Genomic DNA, 20,899 nt, shown 5'->3' on the forward strand with positions numbered 1-20,899 from the left:
GCCCAAGATAACTGCATACTTAATGGACAGATATAAAAACCAGGTTTATATTTCGAAAATAATAGTATGGTGGCATCAGAGCCCGTCTACTTATTAGACATTATCTGGAGGCATTCGGTCGATTCGGTGACCCGGAAGTTTGCCAGTCAGAGAGCGAAACAAGGAAGGCGTTTTTTTTAAGCAAGAGAAACCCGAAATGACGACGGCTGTTCCGAGAAGTAGCCTACTTTTTAATTCACAATTGATCTAGACACCTCGTTGACTTGCCAAGTTCCTGTAAAGTTTATGCAACAAGATTTAACTTCTTCCAAGTGGATAGAGCAGCCTGCGGGTGTTCTCTGAAGAAGTCTTGCGAATGCTCAACAACGTGAGCCAATCCTTATGGTGAAGTTGATACTTGTAACATTACCAACAATATATTTAAAACGGCAGACAGTTCTACTGATGACATTTCTGTATTAGTTTGGCACAAACTTTGTTTCGCATTAATATTGATAAGCAGAGTCCTCTATGCAAAGTAACTGTAAAATGTAGCGTGAGTTTGCTGTCCACTGTGTCAGCTGCAAACATTAAAAACATTTTTTTCTGTCGATTTTATTTCTGATTTTTCGTCGATTTGTTTGATCAGTTGAGTTTTTGTCGACGTCACGTTCTCCTTGTGTAGGGCTCGTATTGGAAGTTGAGGTTTAACTTAATTCTGGCCGCTAACTGCGAAACCCACTTACAGCGGTGCAACAATAATAAGGTTGATGGTAAAACCGCTGGTTCATGTAGGCTACCATGGATTTGGAGCGACAGAAGCGCCAAGAAGATATTCAGAGGGCACTGGCGTTTATACAGTAAGTGCTTAATGGACATGAGACGTCACCTCATCGTGCTCCACATTACATAGTTGCCATAATTACCGTTGTTTCTCACGTCATCATGATTTATTGCTTTTAACAGTACTGTTTTATTTTCGTAGGTCCTCTTTGCCTTTTCCAGAGCCTGAAAGCTACGAGGTAGAATTTTATGCATACACTTTTTTTTGCATATAAACAAAGGGAGAGGGATGATTATTGTGGGAGTTAGCCATTTTTTTCACCACCTGGAGGTCTTTCTCATATATGATGGATTTAAATTGACCTTATTGGCACTTGGGCAATATTGTCATTATGCCACAAGATCACTCATGCCTCCTCATCACATGTAGAGCCTGATCATGTTGATGTAATCTAAATTGGCACTTTCCTCTGAAGCCATCTAATCATCAGAGTTATGTGATTGTTGCATCTTTTCCTTGCTTGCTCTCTTCCTTATGGGACCTCCGCCTGTCTTGTAGGTGTTCCTGACACAGCTAGTGTGCAACCTCCTGGACGAGGGCAATGCCACCTTTCGGGAGGGCAGCTGGAGGAAGGCGGTGAGGCATTACAGTGAGGGCATTAGCGTGGCGAACTATGCCAGGGAGGAGGCCCTCTCCATCCCCACTGCCCTACTGGAGAGCCTGTACTTGAACAGGGCAGCCGCCAACTATAGTGTGGTGAGTCATCATTAGGAAGATATATGGGTTCAGGGAGTCATTATGTGATTGTGACTTGTGTTATCCGCACTGATCTGTTATTAATCTACGGCTCTATTAAATATCTATGACAGATTGGTGGTTATAGGCTTATTTATTTTACATTTGTTTTGCTTTTAATTGTATTTGTATCTTCACAATTAATCTCTCCAACATTACTTTGGGTTTTGGCATTTTGACCATTTGAATAAGAAATCCTGACTGGAAATTTGCATTTAATATTCTAATCTACATAGAAATGTATGGATTCAGCGCAGGTATAATGAGTTCATTTAACTCTCAATTCATGCAAGCTATACCGTAATTTCCCAACTATAAGCCAAGGTTTATACATTTATTTTGCCAAATTTCTTCAGCTATGAGGTTAATACACAAGGGCAGTTAATATGGTATTAATATGATTTTTTTTTTTTTTTTTTTACTTGCATAAAACACTGTCCTGAAGTTTATACACAGTGCGGCTAATACACGGGAAATTAATGTAATGTAGTTAACGTTTATGGAAACATTTCCACCTGCATGTCTCCATAAACATTACCTTAACACCGTAACCTTACCTTTTGATCCTACAGATGATCAGAACTCCTTTTGTGATTAGGAGAATATTCAGTTTTAGTTGTCAACACAGTGGATGTAAGCGCACACAGATACGCATTCTATTTTGCCAAATTTTCATGAATTCACATAGAATATGCAAATGATCTGAATGGAAACACAGCTATTGTGTTTCCTGTCCTTTGTCAGTCATGTATCTCACTCAATCTTTTCTTTCTATCGTTGTCTTTCTTTCTTTCTTTCATTCACAAATAGCACGAGTATGAGCTGGGACTGCAGGACTGCGAGCGTGTGTTGGCTGTCGAGAAGGACAGCCAGAGAGCGCTCTACAGGAAGGCTCTATGCCTGAGAGAGCTCGGCCGTGTGAGGGAGGCATACGACTGCAGCACAGAGTGCCTTCTATCCTCACCCCAGGTCAGTCTCTGGAAAACAGTCGTACAGTTTACTCAGCTGTGCTCTTGTGGAGTCTCAAAGATATGATTTGCTTCACATTGACACTCAACACCTGGAGTGATCTTGGCATGATTATCAAATCTGCCAATGTCACATAGCCATCAGCAGGGATACATGTTGAAGTAGTGGTTATATCCAAACGAGTCTTTTGCTTGATTGTCTGGTCTTCGTCTGGGTCTGGTTTTGTTGAATTTACTGACTGTGCGATGAACAATTCCTCCTCAGGACACACGGGTGAATGAGCTAGCACAGGAGCTTGCCTGCAAACTGGGCCTGAAGACTCGAAAGGCCTACACCAGCTCTCCGGTTAGCTGAAACCCTCTCTTTTAAATATAGCTGCATACAGAATGTGGTTGTATTACCTTAAAATAACAGCTGTAAACTAATTTTGATTCTTCACACTGGCTTACAATCTTGAATGCTTGGTATTGCACTATGTAACGAAATGGTGGATGAAAGAAAGAATTCCTGCATTACTTTAATGGCGTTTTAAAAATGAAAAATGGCACAGAACAATATAGGGAGTAACCTACGTATAATCAATTTTGTAAATGTGCTTTATGTGGAGTAAACATGCCTTTCTACACATCTATATGAACTATTCATTCTGTTTTATATCTCCATAACCACCGTAGGAAGACATTTTCACTTTAAAGGGTTATGCCATATATATGCTGATCTATATTCACTCATTTGTTTGTGAGCAAGTTATTCATGAAAAGTAGGCAGAAACTGAGATGATGATTTGTGGCTAGCATCTGTGGAATGTATTCTCAAGGTGTTTTGGGATGCATGCTGTTTCTCTGTGTATAGCATGGGTCTAGGGAGAAGCCTTGTCCACTATTTACAAGGGTCAGGTCAGCTCTGAAGACATACCACAGATGTCGGTCGTTAGGGGATACATCCTTGTGGGTATAGTTGATGGTTAAGTAATGAAGTAATAAGATGATTTACATACCACAATGGAGATGTAAGCTTGTCAAGAGGGGTATAAGAGGGACTGTCTATGCAGTTTATCTTTGGACTGCGCCTGTTAGTAACACAACGTAAGTCCCCGGTGCTGTGAATAAAGCTCTCTGAGACTTCTGACTGACTGCTTCGCTGAACTTTTTTTGAGCGAATCCATAATTTTGTACCTCACCAGACATACTGTAGTTATTTAAATTGAATGTCAAGTTAACCTGTTACTATAACACAAGTAATTCATTGCTGTTTTCACAGGATGATTTGACTCCAACAGAAGGGAGTAATGGACATTCGGCCCTAGCTACTGAAGAAGAGGCAGGTTATGCTTTTAAGACATCCACAATCCACATAGGCCGCAATGTGGTCATATCTGGCTTAAATGCCATTTACCATTGTCTACACATTTTGAAATGAGCATCAAAGCATTCTGATTGTTGTATCTGTGTTCTTTCTTTTTCAGGGCACATCAAATGGTCTTGATTTCTTGAGTGACATTTCATCAGGTATGTATTATACTGACAATTCAAGTAGAGCTTTCTTTCAACATGTCCCTCTTCAAAGTTTGATCACAAACATTCCTGGCAGTGCCCTTTACCCATTTCATTGATTGTGCTTTGTGCAGTTAGGCTCTGATACCACATACAAGTGTTTAATCTGCCAAGGCTGGTAGGCTTGGTTTGGTAAACATTCAGTCTACACTTACCCTGGAAAAATATACAAAATAATGTAGTCCCTACTGAAAAGGCAGGTTAACTTTCATATATAAGTGGGAGAAATGTGCAAGTGATAATGAATTACGAATACCATTTACTTCCATCTGTACAGTAAAAAAGGACTTAGTGTTTATATTTGGTGTTGCTTCTTCACTTTCTTTATAAGTATCTTGGATAGTCCCCAGCTGAGTTTATTTGGCATATGTAAATAACCTAATGCGAATGCTAATTCCTCTTTGCTCTTTCTTTTTTGGGAAAGCTGGCGTAATCATGTGTACAATTTTGTGTACAATGTTGGACGAGCTTGGGTGATGTGGTCAGTGAATATTTGACGTGCCACAAGGGGAGATGTAAGCTTTGACCAGTCCTATAAGAAGTGTGCTTTTTCTCTGTATCTTCAGACTGCGTCTGTTAGCAACACAATGAGGGTCTTCGGTGCCGTGAATAAAGCTCTCTGAGATTTCTGACCCGACTACCGACTGGCTGAGACTCTGTCGATCAATTCCTAAATTTTATTCCTTCACTATACCGGTGCACGGCTGAAGCATTCTGTTCGCGGAGCGTAAAAAATAGTTTTAGAAGTTTTTTTTCAAATGTGCACGTGCTGCTATCACATCTGGTCTGGTCAGTTCCATTGATTTATAGAGGAAGCTCACATACACTCCACAAACAGGATGCTTTAGTTATGCGCCCGGTGAAGCCCGGCTGTAATAACCAAGCCATTAACTGAAACTATCTCCCAGCTAAACTCTAGCTTTCTTCTCTTGACTTTTCTCCCTCATGCGTCCACAGTCCAGTTGTCCTTGGGCATTCCGATCCCAGTGAGTGAGGAATCCTCCCCTCCACCCATGTGCGCCGCCAAGACCGCCATGTTCCCAGACAGTGCGGCTCTTAGTCCTGAGTGTGTGCCTCTGTCAGTTCCTATCTCTGGGGACATGGGGAGCTGTGAGGTGTTGGGGGACGAACTGGACAGCCTCCTGGATGCATGTGTGTCCACAGTGGAGCAGCCCAAGCTGGTGAGAAAGCTTCATCTCTGCGCTGCGGAATAGAGGAGATCAGTTAAGAAAGGCAAAGTAACTGAAATGGTGTTCAATCAGGCTAGTGAGTTGTCTTGTTCTGAAAGCTAAACGTCACTTCATGCACACTGCAGCAAGAATATTATTCATTTCCAGTATATGACTATTAATACTACATGTTGGCTATTTGCTTCTGTCTGTTTTGCAGCTGAATATACCAAGTCACCTGCCTGTTAAACCTTCCGTGGGTCTGCCGCCTGCCTTTCCCGCCCCCACAACCACCTCACCCCTGCTGCCATCTGACCTCTTCGGTTCGGCCCTCAGCCAGCTAAACTCTCTGGATGCCTTCTCGGGGCTCTGTCCGGCCCAGGCAGCCTCACCCAGAGGCTTGGACGCCCTGGATGCCCTGGATGCCCCAGATTCCATGGATGTCCTAGATGCCCTGGACGCATTCTCTCCCCTGGGGGCTACCTCACATGCTTCCCTGGGGCCAGCGCTGGTGGTGGGCGGAGTGGGGTTGGACTCTCTGTCTGAATTCTCCCTGCCTAGTGAGTGGGTGGAACTGCATGGTTGAGAACTAGAGTTTAGCAGAGTACAGAGAATGGATAACTAGAGGACTATGAGAAGCAATTAGCTAAATTTGTCCAAAAGTGGATTGGATTGGACTTGCGGACTGCACCATAAACATGTATACCCAAGTTTATATCATGGTCAGCTTTTGTGCTTACGGAAGTGTCACAAGAGATGTCTCTGTTTTGACAGTTTTATGTCTGACTTCTTTCTCTGTGTACATCCCAGGCAGTAAAGAGTCGCATAGTTTTCTGTCATCATTACGGACACCAAACCCTCCAAACAGATATGTAAGTCTTGTCAATAAGGCTGAAGGCTCTGTTCTCCTGTTACTTTGGTGATTTTCAGCCTTAAAAAGACATGTCTTCTTTTGTCTCCAGAATGGTCAGATGATTTCTAAGCTCTACCTGCTTTCACGGAACCCTCTAGAAGCCACACATGAGTTTATTCAGGCCTGCCCTATCTGTTATGTGAAGAACGGTGAGCCTCCCACTACCTTCCCCTATTTTTGTATGATGCATAAAGGGCATTCAGTGTTGTTTGTGTGCTTTTGTTATCTCTGTCTTTTTATCACTGTATTGCTTTAAGCTTTATTGCTTATCTCTCTATTTACTACACAGTTATTACAGTGTGCATTGCAAATTTATATTTATATTTGTGAAATAGCATATGATGGTGTATATCATAGACTGTATGTCTATGGTGTGTATATATAATATAAAACGGATAGTTCCGGTCCTTGATTATGATTGGTTGAATCGTGTTCGATGCCATTGTATATTTCCCCGATATAGCACGGCTGAGACCACATTTCGTTCCATATTAATGCGCTTAGAATGCATAACGGTTAAAATTCAAAGTTGCTGAACAACAATTCTGATAAGAATCTACTAGCAGTGGAACTATTCTATGGGGACTTTGCAGAAGAATGGACATTTGTAGATGAAATAGCTTTTACATTTCATGATTATTTGTTTATTTTGTATCAATTTTTAATGTCCTATATATACTCAGCTTCGTTTCACTCGCTTTGTGCCTAACAACACCCCTCAGCTGTGCTAAATTCACAATATAGAACGGCCTCTCGGGGCTTTTTGCTTAAATCTCCAATCCTTCCCTCCCTCACCTCTCATCAGGCCCAGGAGTGTTGGACTATCAGTACCATCCGGATCAGGCCCATGACTGTAAGAGGAACACCCTGCTTTGCCGGAGGAAGAATCCAGAAGATCCCACCTGGAAAAGGGTTCGTCCCAGGCCAGCATACAACAACTTCATGGGACCCTTTGTGCTTTGCAAAGGTAACCGCAGACATGCTTTTTTAACACGTCCACTTAGTTTATTAACATTGTTCCTACATTTTCATAAAATTGTTGTATCAGAAAGATACTATTGTCCCTCCTATACTGAAATGTATACGTTGTATTGTGTACTGTTTGAACCGTATATGCATATGTTGTCATGTTGTGCTCTTGTGTTTCTGCACCCACACTAGTTTACTGCTATACTGTAACTGTCCTCCAGGAAATGTTGTAAGAATTGCTTCTTTTTGGATTGTTTATGTGCATGTGTCTGCATACAGAGGTGCAAGAGCGTCAGGAGTGTAAGTACGGGGAGAACTGCACGTTTGCGTACCACCAGGAGGAAATTGACGTGTGGACGCAGGAGCGGATGGGCACCCTGATCAGAGAGCTGCTCTTCGACCCTCTGGGCTTCTCTGGTGGCCAGGCGCTCAGCATCGCCCAGCTGCTGCACATCCACGCCGGCATGTTCATGTTCCTCTGTAAGGTGGGGGGACACACTCACATGAGAAGCACGTAGATATAGCCTAGAAATCTAGACGCACCCTAGCGGCAGCAAATGTAATTTGCAGCCAGGGTAGTCTAGCAACTCTCTGTTGGCTTGTGAGCTGAAAAAATTAAACTTCGATCAGGCCAATTACATCGTGTATAGAGTCGATGGGCGGGCTTAACATAATGATGGCAGAGTTGCGACGGTTCCGTGTGAATTCCCTGCTACTTGAAAACTATGGATGGATGCTGCTGCTGGCGAACAGAGCAACACAAGTTAAGGTTTTTTAAGTTGGCAAAATGTTTGGTCAACTAGCCAACTAGCTCTGCTGGTGGGAAAAACACATGGTACTCATGAGTTGTAGTGCTATCCTTTTGCGTGCAGAGGGAATTTGAAAGACAACCGTTTATCCCGCCCCTCGAGCACTGCGAATGGTGAGTTCCCAGACCCTACTCCTTAATGTGGGTTTGGCTCGTCAGGCTAATGCAGATACACACGCTATGGCTGTGCAGTTAATCGATTAATCGTGATTATGAATTCCAACAATTATGAAAACAACATAATGACAACACAAAGTGTCAGTCAGCTACTACAAATGTTTACAGTATGTTCATTTGTGTGATCGGTACGCACACCCACAGATACACACACGCAGACAGACACACAAAGTGTCACCCAGCTGAAACAAATCCACACTGGTGTTATGGTCCTGGTTTATGTGTGTGTCTGTGTGTGTGTGTGTGTGTGTGTGTGTGTGTGTACATTCACGTGCATGCTCCCACAATTCAGTTTGTCATGTTTCCCTGCGTGGTGGGTGTGTGTTCTCTTGTCATGCACACATACTCTCATACAAACTAACATAATGTTTGTATGACTCCATTTGTCCAGGAATGTTTTGATAGTAAGCCCCGGATCATTAGTAGACACTGCAAAGAGAACAAGACTGTCTGCTCCAATCTGACCACCCACCATGTGTTTGACCACAACAAGTGAGTCCTCCTAAATGTCTATATCCCAGAATGCTACTCCCTTATTACATGTTAGACTGTCATATAAACACTTACTTCTCTCAGATGTCTCTCTCTCTCGGCCATCTGGTTGACAAGGAAGTGTATGATTTTGAGAGCAGTCTCAACCAACACAATGGAGTCATTTAGGGGGATGGTGGGATGGAGAATCAAAATTGAGTATGCATTTTATAAGTTGGCCAATGACATTAAAGGCTTTCTGACAGTAAGTGGGGTGAAAGGGTTGCTGTGTGAGAGTGGGGAAGATGTGGAGGTTGTTTTTAAAATATGAAACTGCTCTGTGAGCTCTGTATGGTTTTACTTGAGGCTGCAACAGTGTTTTTATTTTGTAGTGTTTTAACACCTATTGTTGGTTCAATAAAGGTGTGTTAAGCCTCTCTCTCCCCTCCCCTCTCTCTTTTCCTTTCCCTCTCCTTTCCCTCTCCCTCCCTTCCTTCCATGCTTGGTCTCCAACTCTCTATTTCTCTCTCTGTTTCTCGCATACAGATGTTTAGTGCATGTGGAGAAAGCCAATGGCAGGGTGCGTTACACAAAGATCCGCCCGCTGCGGCTCCAGTGCCAGTTTGACGTGTGTCGATATGAGGCGCGTTGTGGCTGCCAGCACGAGGACGGCTGTCCTTTCGCCCACTCCGTCATCGAGCTCAAGTGCTGGGTGCTACAGCACAGCTCTGGTACACAAACGCAAACTACCAGTACCATTTAATGTGCACGCATACACACCATCATTGCCATAGTATGCACTCAAGTCATTTACTTTGGAACATGCACCAGCTCCCATTATGTATTTTCGAGGGACATTTCCATTACAATATGGAGTTCTGCTGCTTGGATGGCATAAAACAACATATGGTTGTCCTTTGACCAGCAGGGGGCGACAAAACCTTTATTTTAGCAAGTCTTCAAAGGCTCCAGAGAATTATAATCATTTGTAGTTGTGTGTACAGGCAGAGTGTGGTGTAAGCTCAGTCAAGCACAAAAGCTTGCTTTCCATCACTACTGATCACTGTAGGAAGGTAGATGTTTGTTTGTTTGTTTTGATTGTTTGTTTGTGTGTGTGTTTGTTTAGGCACCACCCAAGAAGAAATCGTGCAGGAGTCCAAGAGACAATGGCACAAACAGGAGCTGATCCTGAAGAGACAGAAGGTTAGATGACTGCTGCGGCAGATGGCTTGTGTTGACAGTCTCTCCAATTCCCATCAATTAAAGCAATCACACCTAGTCACATAGAGTGTCATGATAACACCACAAATACAAGCTGCCACACAGTTGAAACTGTAATTACCATGAAAGGTGACCTGATTCCTGACTATATACTGACATAGCTACAATTGTATTTAGTGAAGTCTTGCATTTGTTTTTTAGCTGTTTTGCTCAAATTGCTAATGTAGAGAGGAGCCATAGTGGAGTTGGAGGGTCGATGTCCCATACACAAGTCCAATGGCAATAAGGACCCAGGTTCGAATCCGGCCTGCGGTCATCTCCCAAGCTTATTCCCCCCATCTCTCTCCCACACTCATTTCCTGTCTGCTCCTCACTGTCCTGTCAACAAAGGCTTGGATAACCCAAAAATATGATTTTAAATTTTTCCTAATGTCAAGTATGCTTTCCTCACCTCACCTCACCTTCCTTTGTCTGTCTTTCCCTTTTGTGATGTGATTGGCTGAAGCCTGCATATGTTCCAGCCAAGCCAGTAGCTCCTGCCAACAGCCCTCCATCAGCAGGAGGAAGTGCTGGCACGTCCAGAGGGCGGAGCTTGAACATGAAGATGAAGTTTGTGTGCAGTCAGTGCTGGAGGGATGGCGTGGTCAACGAGCCAGACAAGGCGTTCAAGTACTGTCTGGGCAAAGCCCGCCACAGGTGAGCCACGGTGCCTCAGGTTCTCTGCCGTTTCCATTTACTGACAACTGAAAAGTTGTGCGGTCCAAAAAGACTCCTAACCAGGAACTGATCCTACTTCAGTAAGAGTGTGTTTGGCCTCTTGACACTCCCACCCTGCTCCCAATCCTTAGGCAGAACTTGCATGTTTCCAATGCCTCTTAGAAACGACCTTGGAAAAGAGACAGTGAAGGCCATGGCTCATGACCTTGTTCATGTTGCATTCTGTTAATGCTGGAGTATCTGTCTTGTTAAACTTTTATCTATGGGCTCAGAAATGTATTTACACTGTAGCATTGTAATTGTAACATAATTGTAACATAATTGCCATATGTGTACAAATGCTGACATCTAGGTCACCGTGTTAGACTGTACACAATGACGACTAGTCTTCCATGATCCTTTGCAGCTGGATTAAGGAACATCGGGTGCTGCTGGTGAATGCCTTTGAGAAGTGGGTGATGGTCAGAGCACCACCCTTTTCTAAGCACCACTTTCAGAAGTATGATGTAAGTGCACCCAACCGCTCCATACATAGATCTCTTTGAGCATCATGCTTCAGTCATACGTACAAAACTTCAGCAGGTCCTTACAGATTTGTGTTTTGTCTCGATCTCTTCAGTATACCACAGGGTAATGTTGAATGGGGCTTCACAGCACAGGCTAAGATTGGAAATGTGTTTCTAATGTCTATTCCATCATTGCATGATGACAGAAATTAAATTTTTCTTTTTTACAAAAGTTCATTCTTCAATATTATACATTAACTGACTTATGGTAAATGTTCATATTAAAGACTTGCTATGTCATGACACCATCCTGAAAATATCAGGTGAACTCACAGTACTTCACATGGAGAACTTTTGAGCAGTACATTTGATAACATGAAAACCTGTAATGCAAGACTAGCTAACCGTAAAAAAAACTCACCCAGCAACTGTTGTCATAATAGCCATTTCTAGTACAGTTTGTTCCTGTATTCAACAGTGTTGTGAAAAAACATTTTTCATCTCAATCATCCACTTCCATTGTAATGTAGTCTGTGACAACTCCACATGCTCAGTGAGGATTTGGTTCCACGTGACAAAGCAATGCTATAAAAGATAATGATGACAAAGCCTGAAACACTGAATTTCCATCAAAGATGTTTGCAGATGGAATAGTTTATGTCTTAGCCTGACCTTCCTTATGGTGATCCTCCTAAATGCATTGTTTGATGCCTGTCTATTAATTATCTACCCAAATAGAGATGAAAGTGTCTGGCTGTTGTTGCCCCCATGATCCCTATGGGGGCCATAACTGAGACAAGCAGAATTTACTTTTTTTGGTCTTTTATGTAAGCGCTGGTCTTTTTTTTATTTTTTATCCTGTCTTTGTCACTTTGTCCTGGCCAGCATGCTGACTCTGTGTCTGTGTTTGTGGACAGGTCTGTGCTTGACGTCTGTGTTCCTTCTCTTCTCAGATCTGTGCCCATGTGCTTAAGCAGAGGAAATGCACCTATCCGGGGAACTGCTCCTTCGCTCACAGCCAGGAGGAGAGGGACGTGTGGACCTACATGAAGAACGAAGGCTGTGAGCTCCCTTTTGGCTTACTGAAATGTTTGCAGTATTATTGCAGTCGTTGTCTACTTAAGGCAACTTGCCTGTACAACTGTGCTCGTGTCTTAACCCTCTTAGAATGAGACACAGTGCTGTAAAGTGGATAGTTATCTACACATACCCACCACATAACAATTACTGTAAAATAAAGAAGTAAAACATTTGTTTACATCAGTGCATTTTCAGCTGAGGGTGGATTTGGATTAGCCTGGAAAAATCCAAACTCATTCATGAAGTGAATAGAGTCTGGTGACTCTTGATTGGGAAACGTTTCCAACACTTGCATCGCGACGGGCACTAAGTTTAAAAACATTGGTCCAGCCTTACCAATCACATTGATCAGAGATTCCTAACATTACTTCCTACTTCGCCTAAACTTTATGAACTGACAATAAACAGCATCAACAGTGAGGAAACAATGAATGTGGGTCTACCTTTGCTGTAAATAAATTTCTGCATTTTTCCAAATTTTTGACGTTTGCAGGTGTTGCTGCTTCTGTTTAGGACAATACGTTTTGGTTTCATCTTTCCCTCTCACCGTTGATTGGCCAGACATTTTTCTTGTCTGAGGGAAAGGGACTATAGTGGACTATAGTGTTCCAGACTAGATCTCCCTGAAAGAAGATCTAGCTGGGTGGGGCCAGGCTAGAATTGGATAGGCTCTGTTAGCAAAGACAGGCTATGGTTGAGTTCTTTTAATACTATACTAGACTATACTATGATATAGTCTATAATACTATACTAGACTATACTATGATATAGTCTATAATACTATACTATACTATACTAGATACAATTCAAACATCACCCATTGGAACTAGTGTCAAGGATTTTTGGTTCATTGTCCCCCAGTATGGTAACCAAATACATCTCAGATGGTAACCAGTCATCACAGAATACTTCCTCCAGAATGTATCTCTGTATAGTCACATTATTTTTAAACTATGAGGTTCAACATATGAGCTCCATATGTTCACATTGTTCCTATTTCTTTCCTGTTTGTGTCGGGTTTAACCTTCAGTGCAGGACATGCAGCAGCTGTATGACATGTGGCTGACCACGTCCAGTCAGAGCCACCATCCAAACAACACCTCCCCGCACCAGCGCACCGATGACAAGCATATCGCAATGCCAACAGATTATGCCGATCTAATGGTAAGCAAGGCAAATTATAAATTAGCTTAGAATTACTATAGGGAGATGTCAGTCATTTGCTATCACAGCTAGGTGTTTTCTGTTTGACCTTTTGAGACAATTGTGCAACCTTATCTCTTGTTTTTTATTCAGAAGTACTACCAAGCAGACGAATTGGCATAAGAAGTGTTGGTCTGGTCATGTTGTGAGATACACCTGTTCTCTCTGCCCCTGGACAGAGTGGCTTCCATTGTCGGCTCTGTGGGAAGCACAGCAACAGCGAGCGGCAGTGGCAGCAGCACATCTCCACAGAGAAGCACAAGGACCGCCTGTTCAAAGAGGACGAGGAGAACCTGGACTGGATGTACCGCTTCCCTGGACTCCACCTCTCCCTCTGCCCCAGGTCAGCACCCACCAGCACTTGCCAGTCAGGGCATCCACAGGGAGTTTTAAACAGGGAAACAGCAGGGAGTGATTAGCTTTGCGCTCTGTATTTCTGTACAACATACAGTAACAGACATGTTAAATCCGTTCAAATTGTGGGTCATTGTGTCAAGCATCCTTGTCCCACTGTCAACATCATGGAGGTAGAAGTAAGACTTTTGTTATTTTATGCTTGTAATAACTAATAAGATTAATTTCCTTCTGGATAAATAAAGTATCTATCTATCTATCTATCTATCTATCTATCTATCTATCTAAAACAAAGGTGAACACAATATGGCATGAAGCTGGACTAAAAGGATTTTTTTCATATACTGCCATGGAAACATAATACACATTGTATCCTTGTTACCAGTGTTCACTGGTTTAGGCACCCAGGCAGGGGTCCTATTCGTAGTTACACACCGTTGTTTACCTATGAAACTAGTTCACAGAATCACAGAAATAATCCTGATGTAGGTCCAAGACGGGGACTCTCAATGACCCTCCCCTCCACCAAGCTAAAAAACTTGTACGTCTGTTCCAGGCACACCTGATGTCCAAGAAGAAACATAATCTGGTAGTTTAGTGCCTACGTTTACAGTGCTAACTGTCAGTTTGATCTTTACATAGGATCTGATAGAGAGAGTGACGTCACTGGAACTGACACATGCCTAGGCACGCACATAACATTCAGACTCACAGACACACACACCACAGTTCAGGACAGGATGAGCCTGGCAGAGCTCTTACCAGGTAGAATCAGAACAACACAAAAAGACTGAACTTAGTGCCAACAAAAAACTCAGAATGGAGACAGGAGGGTTTATGAGTGATTTTCCTGTGTTTTTTCATTGCTGGTGCCCTGGTCAGTCCAGGTGCTCATGTACAAAGACTTGCGTGGATTTCATACCAAAACATTGCGTAAGCGCAAACCTGAAAAGTAGCGGAAAAGTAGGAAAAGTAGCCGACTCGCCACAACATTACGATTTCTGGATCATATCCCTATATTTGCACACAAGTGTGACAATAATGCGAATGCTTACTCGAGGACAGTCAAAGTAGCCATGCAGTCAATCAGGGAAATAGCTTATATTTGCGCTTATTAGTCAGCCTATCTATTCACATGCATGATCCTGTCCCATATGTATTCAAAATTTCTTTTAAAATGAAAACTATCGAAGATATTAAGGGAAAACACTCTGCAAATGTTAAGGCATGGGCAAATGCGTGAAGGCGACCCCATTTATCACAGGTTTTGTGGAAAGCTCTTCAAAATCTGAAATGTTTGATAAGCCAGTCATCAACAATCCTGTAACCAAATATCGGCGCTGTGTAGGCTATGTTTCACATTCCCTTTTAATTCTTATCCTCTAATAAGTCTACAGTTGTCATTATAGATAGGTTGTTGCATAACTTAGTCGAATTTGCGCATGTTGCATGTCCAAATATAGAAACATAGGCCTACTTTCGAAGTGTTATCATTTTTAATAACCCACGTTTCACAATATACTGTGCAAATAAAGGCCTAGACTCGCGATCAACTAATGTTGTTGCGCTGCATTGCCTCTAAGTGTCGCCAACTGACGATACACATTGGAAATGTGCGTACGCCAGACATGAAGTTTGCGTGGAGGACCGCACATTCTCATGTTCAAGTCAGTCTTCGTACATCCGGACGAGCAAGAGAGCGAGAGAAATGGCGTACGCAGCATTTTTGTGCGTACGCAAGCTTTGTACATGAGGCCCTAGATCCTTAAGATGTGATTGGGGTTGAAGGACGAGGTGCTAATTCAAAGTCATGACCCGCTGGGTGGATTACTAGCTGCTGTACAGGGTTTCTGGAGATGAAGATGTGCTGGTTGTCAACTGCTGTCAACAGTTGAACAGCCGAGAAGGGTCACAACACAGGCAAACTCCACAACAACTGCATATTCAGAAAACACCTCCAAATTCTGAAAACACCTTCATCGATTTCACAACAAAGTGTTAGCCACTGTGGAAATGCCCCTCTTCCACTTAGCTTGTGTTAACCAGTTCCTCTCCAACTACAGTTTGTTTATGTGTGTGTGCGCGTGTGTGTGTGTGTGGGACATGACTGTGTGCATGGAGACAGATGAAATGATAAACACAGAGTGACAGAGGACTGTGTGTGTTTGACAGGTTGGGTGGTGCATGTCCAGACGGCCATGCCTGTGATTTTGCCCACAGCGAGGAGGAGCTTGAAGAGTGGCATGGGCGACGGGCCTTCTTGCGGCGGAAGCTGGCCAAGGCCCGGGCCGATATGCTGATTGCCCCCACTGACTTCAACTTCGGGAGGTACAACTTCCTCCTAAGGGACTGAGCCATCCTCCAGGATTCACATTCATTAATTACATATGCACATTATGCATACACACATGTATATGGAGACTGCCATCAAAATAGTTTTTTCAGTGAAGTGCAAGTTAATAACTAGTCTACTGGATCAATGAAATCTAAATATACACTGCTCACAAAAAGTTAGGGATATCTGGCTTTTGGGTGAAATTGTATGTTTCAGTACGGAAAGTACTGAAACATTGAACTGTTGAACATGCACATTCAAAAGTTTAGAGAAGGTCACATTAAGTTCAGCTGTAACGGTTATAGTGGATTTCAGGTGCACCCTGAAATGTCACCCGAAAGCCGAATATCCCTGACTTTTTGAGTAGTGTAGAATAAAATTGCACCCCCAAGACATTTCTAAAATGAATTCTCCATGGATTAATCAGAATTTCTAATCCAGCTACCAATTAGAAAACCGTGTTTCCCTTCCCTGGCCTCCCATTGTCTGCCCTGCCCCTCCCTGCCCTGCCCCCCCCCACCACCAAACTTTGAATTGTCCATTAAAGGGGGAACATTTTGCACATTTAAGCCATTAGTGATAAGTTGACTCTGCAGTATTGTTTACCTTTTCAGGCCTATCCCAGAATATGTATCATATTGATATTCTTTAGAATCAGACATAGTTTTAGGTGTGTGTGTGTGTGTGTGTGTGTGTGTGTGTGTGTGTGTGTGTCTGTGTGTCTGTCTGTGTGTGTGTGTGTGTTGCAGATAAAGGTTGATAATCATGATTCAAATGTGTCCAAATCTAGTTCTGAGCATTCAAGACCATGGTCTTGTACGGTTCAGTGTGTCATTAGCACTGGCATTTGCGACCAAAGTCAGTGTGCATTTCTCTATCTTTGTATGCAGTGAAAGTGTGCCAGCAAATCATTGCAATACAGACTTTATACTGACTATAATGCTATTGAAAGGATAAATTGCAGTACATTGAATATTAAGTGATTTGTAATTGCACAAAGAAAGTGTTGTATTGTCCCGACAGCTTGAAGGAGTTGAACCACAGAGAAAGCATTCAAACAAAATGTGTATTTTTGGAAAACATAGTGATTGTAACTGTAGGGTTTTGCAAACCAGACAGACATAAATAGAACTGAGTCAGCAGCAGAATTATACAGTTCAATGCTGTGAACAAGGAGTGGTTGTGTTAACCAGCAGGAGAATGTAGTGGCTTTGTGGTGGCACAGTCCCATGCTTGGGTTTTAAGCATTCCTGACATTGTTGCTACAGTCAATGAATGGTGGTGGTATTGACTCAGTAAGAGAAATAAAGTCATAACAGTTAGGTTTGGAGAGAAAATAATTAAGGCAGCACAACTGATCAGTGTGTAAAAAGGGAAAACCACACATAGATCATTGTTTTCTGTTATAATTCACTGGTACTTTGTGTTGGAAAAAAATTTGGACAAAAAAATGTACATTCAAGAGAGACATTCTGTATGTATTTTAATCTGCCTACTTCAGTCATTTTCACAGGCGTATTATAATTATTCCGCCTGCTTTTACAAAAGAGCTGCTAGTCCTATGGGGGTCGACTAAACCACTTCTTTATAAAAGCACAAGTCTGGAGGCAGCTTGCTGAAATTACGTTGCACTCTGAATCAACACTGTGACATCGACCTCCTCTTTCATAAATGGTTGGATTAGATCAGGCATTTTGAAATCAGTTAACTCTGGGTCCCATGCAAATTCAAGCGACATTCTCTCACAGTTTGCTCCAAACCTAGTATTTAATAAATATGTCACATCCAAGAATAATGCATTGTTGAATGAAAGAAGGGAGCATGAAAAACACCTCAAGGAGATCAAGAATAGTGAAAACTACAAGTCATGTGTCCATGTGTTTGTCACAAGTGATCAAAAATGTAAGAAGAAGTAAAACTGTAAAAGTAAAGATGAAGATAGTGTGAATGTGAATTCACTACTTCTATGTTTTTAAACAGAAGTACCAGAAAGATGGTAAAAATGGATTTATCTTGAACAACCGCATAATATGTTTGTTTACAATGTCTGTATCTAGACAGTCTCACTGAAATGTTACGCTTGTGAACATACAATCAGAAGATATACTCTCTTTGTATTGTAAGATAATGTAACATCTATATTAGGTTGTAGAATGTAGAGAATAGTTATGTGAACAATTTAGAATTTAGAACAATCTTTGTTGCCAGTATAATCTGCACCATTTATATGTTGTGGTATTTGGTTCCTTGGCTTAATGAGGGACCTATCCTCATATGTCTCTGTGCCTTAAAGTTGTTACACCTTTATACTGTTGGTAGTTAAAAACTGTTAGTGGTTATATTGTTCAGTGCCACAACCCAGTCACAACCAGTCATTCCTGACCTGATCAGTAGAGAAGTAGAGATTTTCCTTTTGTGTGCCAAAGTATCCGCATTCAAGGCACTACTGAAGGCCTAGATGTATTAGAAATACTGGACTTAACACAAATGTCTGGAGAAAGCATCAATGATCAGTTATTTCTTATTTCACTTGCCAGTATTTTTTTTACTTCTCTATTATGTGAAGAAAAGGGTGTTTCTTTTGGTTGATGCAGCATTCCATCTTCAAGTTAAGAGCAGTAGCGAAGCATGTGAAATATACTCCAGATTCAGTGATGTAGGTCTGAACAACAAGCATCTCTAACTACTGTTTCACACTTCTAATGTAAATTACCATTAGGCTTCTAAAACAAACAGGTCTGGGAACTTTTGTTGTTCTGTATGATAATTAAGTTCATCTCTCCCCCTTGCCTGGGATGGTTCTCAGTGGCCTACCCCCATGTCCATTCTACAATTGGTTGGTATCCTTTACACCAGTTTCCTTCCTGGCCTCAGGTATCTGGGTGAGGCCAGAGCACGGACCTTTTACATGTTATCTTTATGAGCTCACCATTACCATGCATCTCATGTTCTTAGTCTTAGAGTATTCAGCCATTTCTTACACTCTCATTGTGTTGGCACGTTGAAACAATTTTAGCAGATTGTGTTCTTTTTGATCATTTTGTAAACCCTCCAAAAAACTGAACTCCAGGGCATAACTAAGTTGAGCTTTTACACTGTTATGAAACAGAGAGCCTCACAATGGTCTTTAAACAAATAATAACTGCTTTACTGTTTTTACAAGATTCTATTGTTATTTCACTTGGGAAAAGAAAGGCTTGTGATTGCTATACTATCTCATTTATGTTCTATGAATTTCATAGTGTGAAAATGGGTTTCACTGTGTACATATGGATTGAATGTGAAAAGACCCAGACACAGAGAACTGTTTTTAGGTCTTGAGGATTTTGACATTATCATGTGAGCAATGGACCAAAGCATGCCAATAAAGATCTTAAGGGATCCTTTGTGTTCAGATGTTTTTGTTAAGTAGTCTTCCCAAACAAACAGATTTTTAATTGCAGGAGCCCCAAATATGTCAGAAAATGCTTTGGAAATTAACTAAATATGACATTGCATTTGTTTATGCTTATGTTTATGTCTGTGTTGACACTTTTGTCCAAAGCAACTTACTGTATATTTGAACCAAAGACCAAACAAAACATGCCAGAGATGTTAGGTAGCTCACTCCTCCCTTCAGTGCTAACCAAGGAACTCCACACAGTGTTTTGTTGTCGTTTAAAGAGGAAGGCTGCCCCCCACTTTGTTTCCCATTCATGGAGCCAGGGTTATGTAAGAAGACCAGGTTTTTTGACACTGTACACTGAATTTTACATAAACGGTTAAATTAGAAATCGCTTAGAATCGCTCACCTTACCTTTAGCCCAGTATTTGTTGACCCCAGTTTGTTGGATAAAGGGAACAGATTTCAGAACTGGAGAATCAGGTGTTCAAGGCTTACCTTGAACAATATGCCAGTCTCCATTCTCCATATTGTATGTCAGTGTTGCATCAAAATGAATTTAAAGCCATTATTTTTAGGTTTGATAAAGGGAACAGATTTCAGAACTGGAGAATCAGGTGTTCAAGGCTTACCTTGAACAATATGCCAGTCTCCATTCTCCATATTGTATGTCAGTGTTGCATCGAAATGAATTTAAAGCCATTATTTTTAGGATAAAAGAGCAGCATTGCCTCACTTTAACTAGGCACAGTCATCTGGCCGACACTTTGCTTTGTAAATATATCATACAGGTATATATCGTTCAGGAGACAATAGGTGAAGTTGGCTGTTGATTGCATGGGGACTTTGGGACAAAAAAGATCAGCTGGACTTTTCCATTTGTTAACATGGATGTCTTGACCTCTGCCCAGCAGAGATTACCACAGTGGTAAATTACATTCTGGTTCACTGAAGATTCTTTCAAACACACCATGAGTCAGTCACAAAGAGCAGTGTGTGGAAACTTCTCAATAGACAGAAATTAATGGAAAGTGACTTGATGGAATGTCTTTTGGCTTTTTTATGCAGTCAAAATGCCCATGTGACCCTAATATTTCAGTGAAAAGAAGTTCCTGCTGTAATACCTCAAAAGTCTGAGGTGAATGGCAACAGACTGATGACATTTATTGTCTAAAATGGGAATGTTGAGATTGTAAAACTTAAGTGCTAGGTTGATGGAAGAACATGTTGTTCATGCAAAATAGGCCTAATTGTATTGCTTTTGTCAGGTAGACATCATGTCTTTCACATTTAGGCAACTATAAAACTACCATGCAATTAAAATGCCCTGTGTGTATGTGTAAGCGCTGCGTGGATTCTAAGCAGAAACAACAGAAACGAAGCAAGCCCAAAAGAAGCAACCGCACAAAAAACACGACCCCAAATGTGACTTCACAAAAACAAGCCCAAAGTAATTTATAATAAGCGGACTATGGCAACACTGATCACACACAGGCTTATTAATGTCTACAACA

At 41.7% G+C, this 20,899-nt stretch overlaps 1 protein-coding gene across 3 annotated transcripts; it reads left to right on the plus strand.

Annotated features, from left to right (window-relative positions):
- Positions 1-165: 165 nt before the first annotated feature.
- On the plus strand, positions 166-19,385 carry LOC143102177 (zinc finger CCCH domain-containing protein 7B-like). 3 transcript variants are annotated; one of them, XM_076265621.1, is made up of 23 exons: positions 166-384; positions 775-839; positions 965-1,001; positions 1,322-1,519; positions 2,369-2,527; positions 2,792-2,872; positions 3,788-3,847; positions 3,993-4,035; positions 5,038-5,261; positions 5,470-5,809; positions 6,060-6,121; positions 6,212-6,311; positions 6,968-7,129; positions 7,411-7,616; positions 8,508-8,608; positions 9,134-9,318; positions 9,714-9,790; positions 10,314-10,504; positions 10,932-11,031; positions 11,985-12,093; positions 13,142-13,275; positions 13,494-13,657; positions 15,841-19,385. In XM_076265621.1, the coding sequence occupies exons 1-23, from the start codon at positions 382-384 to the stop codon at positions 16,019-16,021; spliced, it is 2,982 nt and encodes a 993-aa protein (XP_076121736.1). In that variant the 5' UTR covers positions 166-381; the 3' UTR covers positions 16,022-19,385. The 3 variants fall into 3 exon arrangements, with proteins under 3 accessions (XP_076121736.1, XP_076121735.1, XP_076121737.1); XM_076265620.1 differs by having other exon boundaries at positions 166-367; XM_076265622.1 differs by lacking the exon at positions 15,841-19,385 and having other exon boundaries at positions 166-367; positions 13,408-13,538.
- The last annotated feature ends 1,514 nt before the right edge of the window (positions 19,386-20,899 follow it).

Source organism: Alosa pseudoharengus, unplaced genomic scaffold (assembly GCF_046254945.1).
Source record: "Alosa pseudoharengus isolate Yale_2024_CS ecotype anadromous, Long Island Sound unplaced genomic scaffold, YU_APseudo_1.1 YU_APseudo_1.1_scf_4, whole genome shotgun sequence".
NCBI classification, from domain to species: Eukaryota; Metazoa; Chordata; class Actinopteri; order Clupeiformes; family Clupeidae; genus Alosa; species Alosa pseudoharengus.

Bases quoted from the DNA above. Each gene is read 5' to 3' on its own strand.
- LOC143102177 (XM_076265620.1), top strand. The intron at 5,810-6,059 runs GTGAGTGGGTGG...TGTACATCCCAG, and splicing joins GTCTGAATTCTCCCTGCCTA to GCAGTAAAGAGTCGCATAGT. The intron at 13,658-15,840 runs GTCAGCACCCAC...TGTGTTTGACAG, and splicing joins CACCTCTCCCTCTGCCCCAG to GTTGGGTGGTGCATGTCCAG.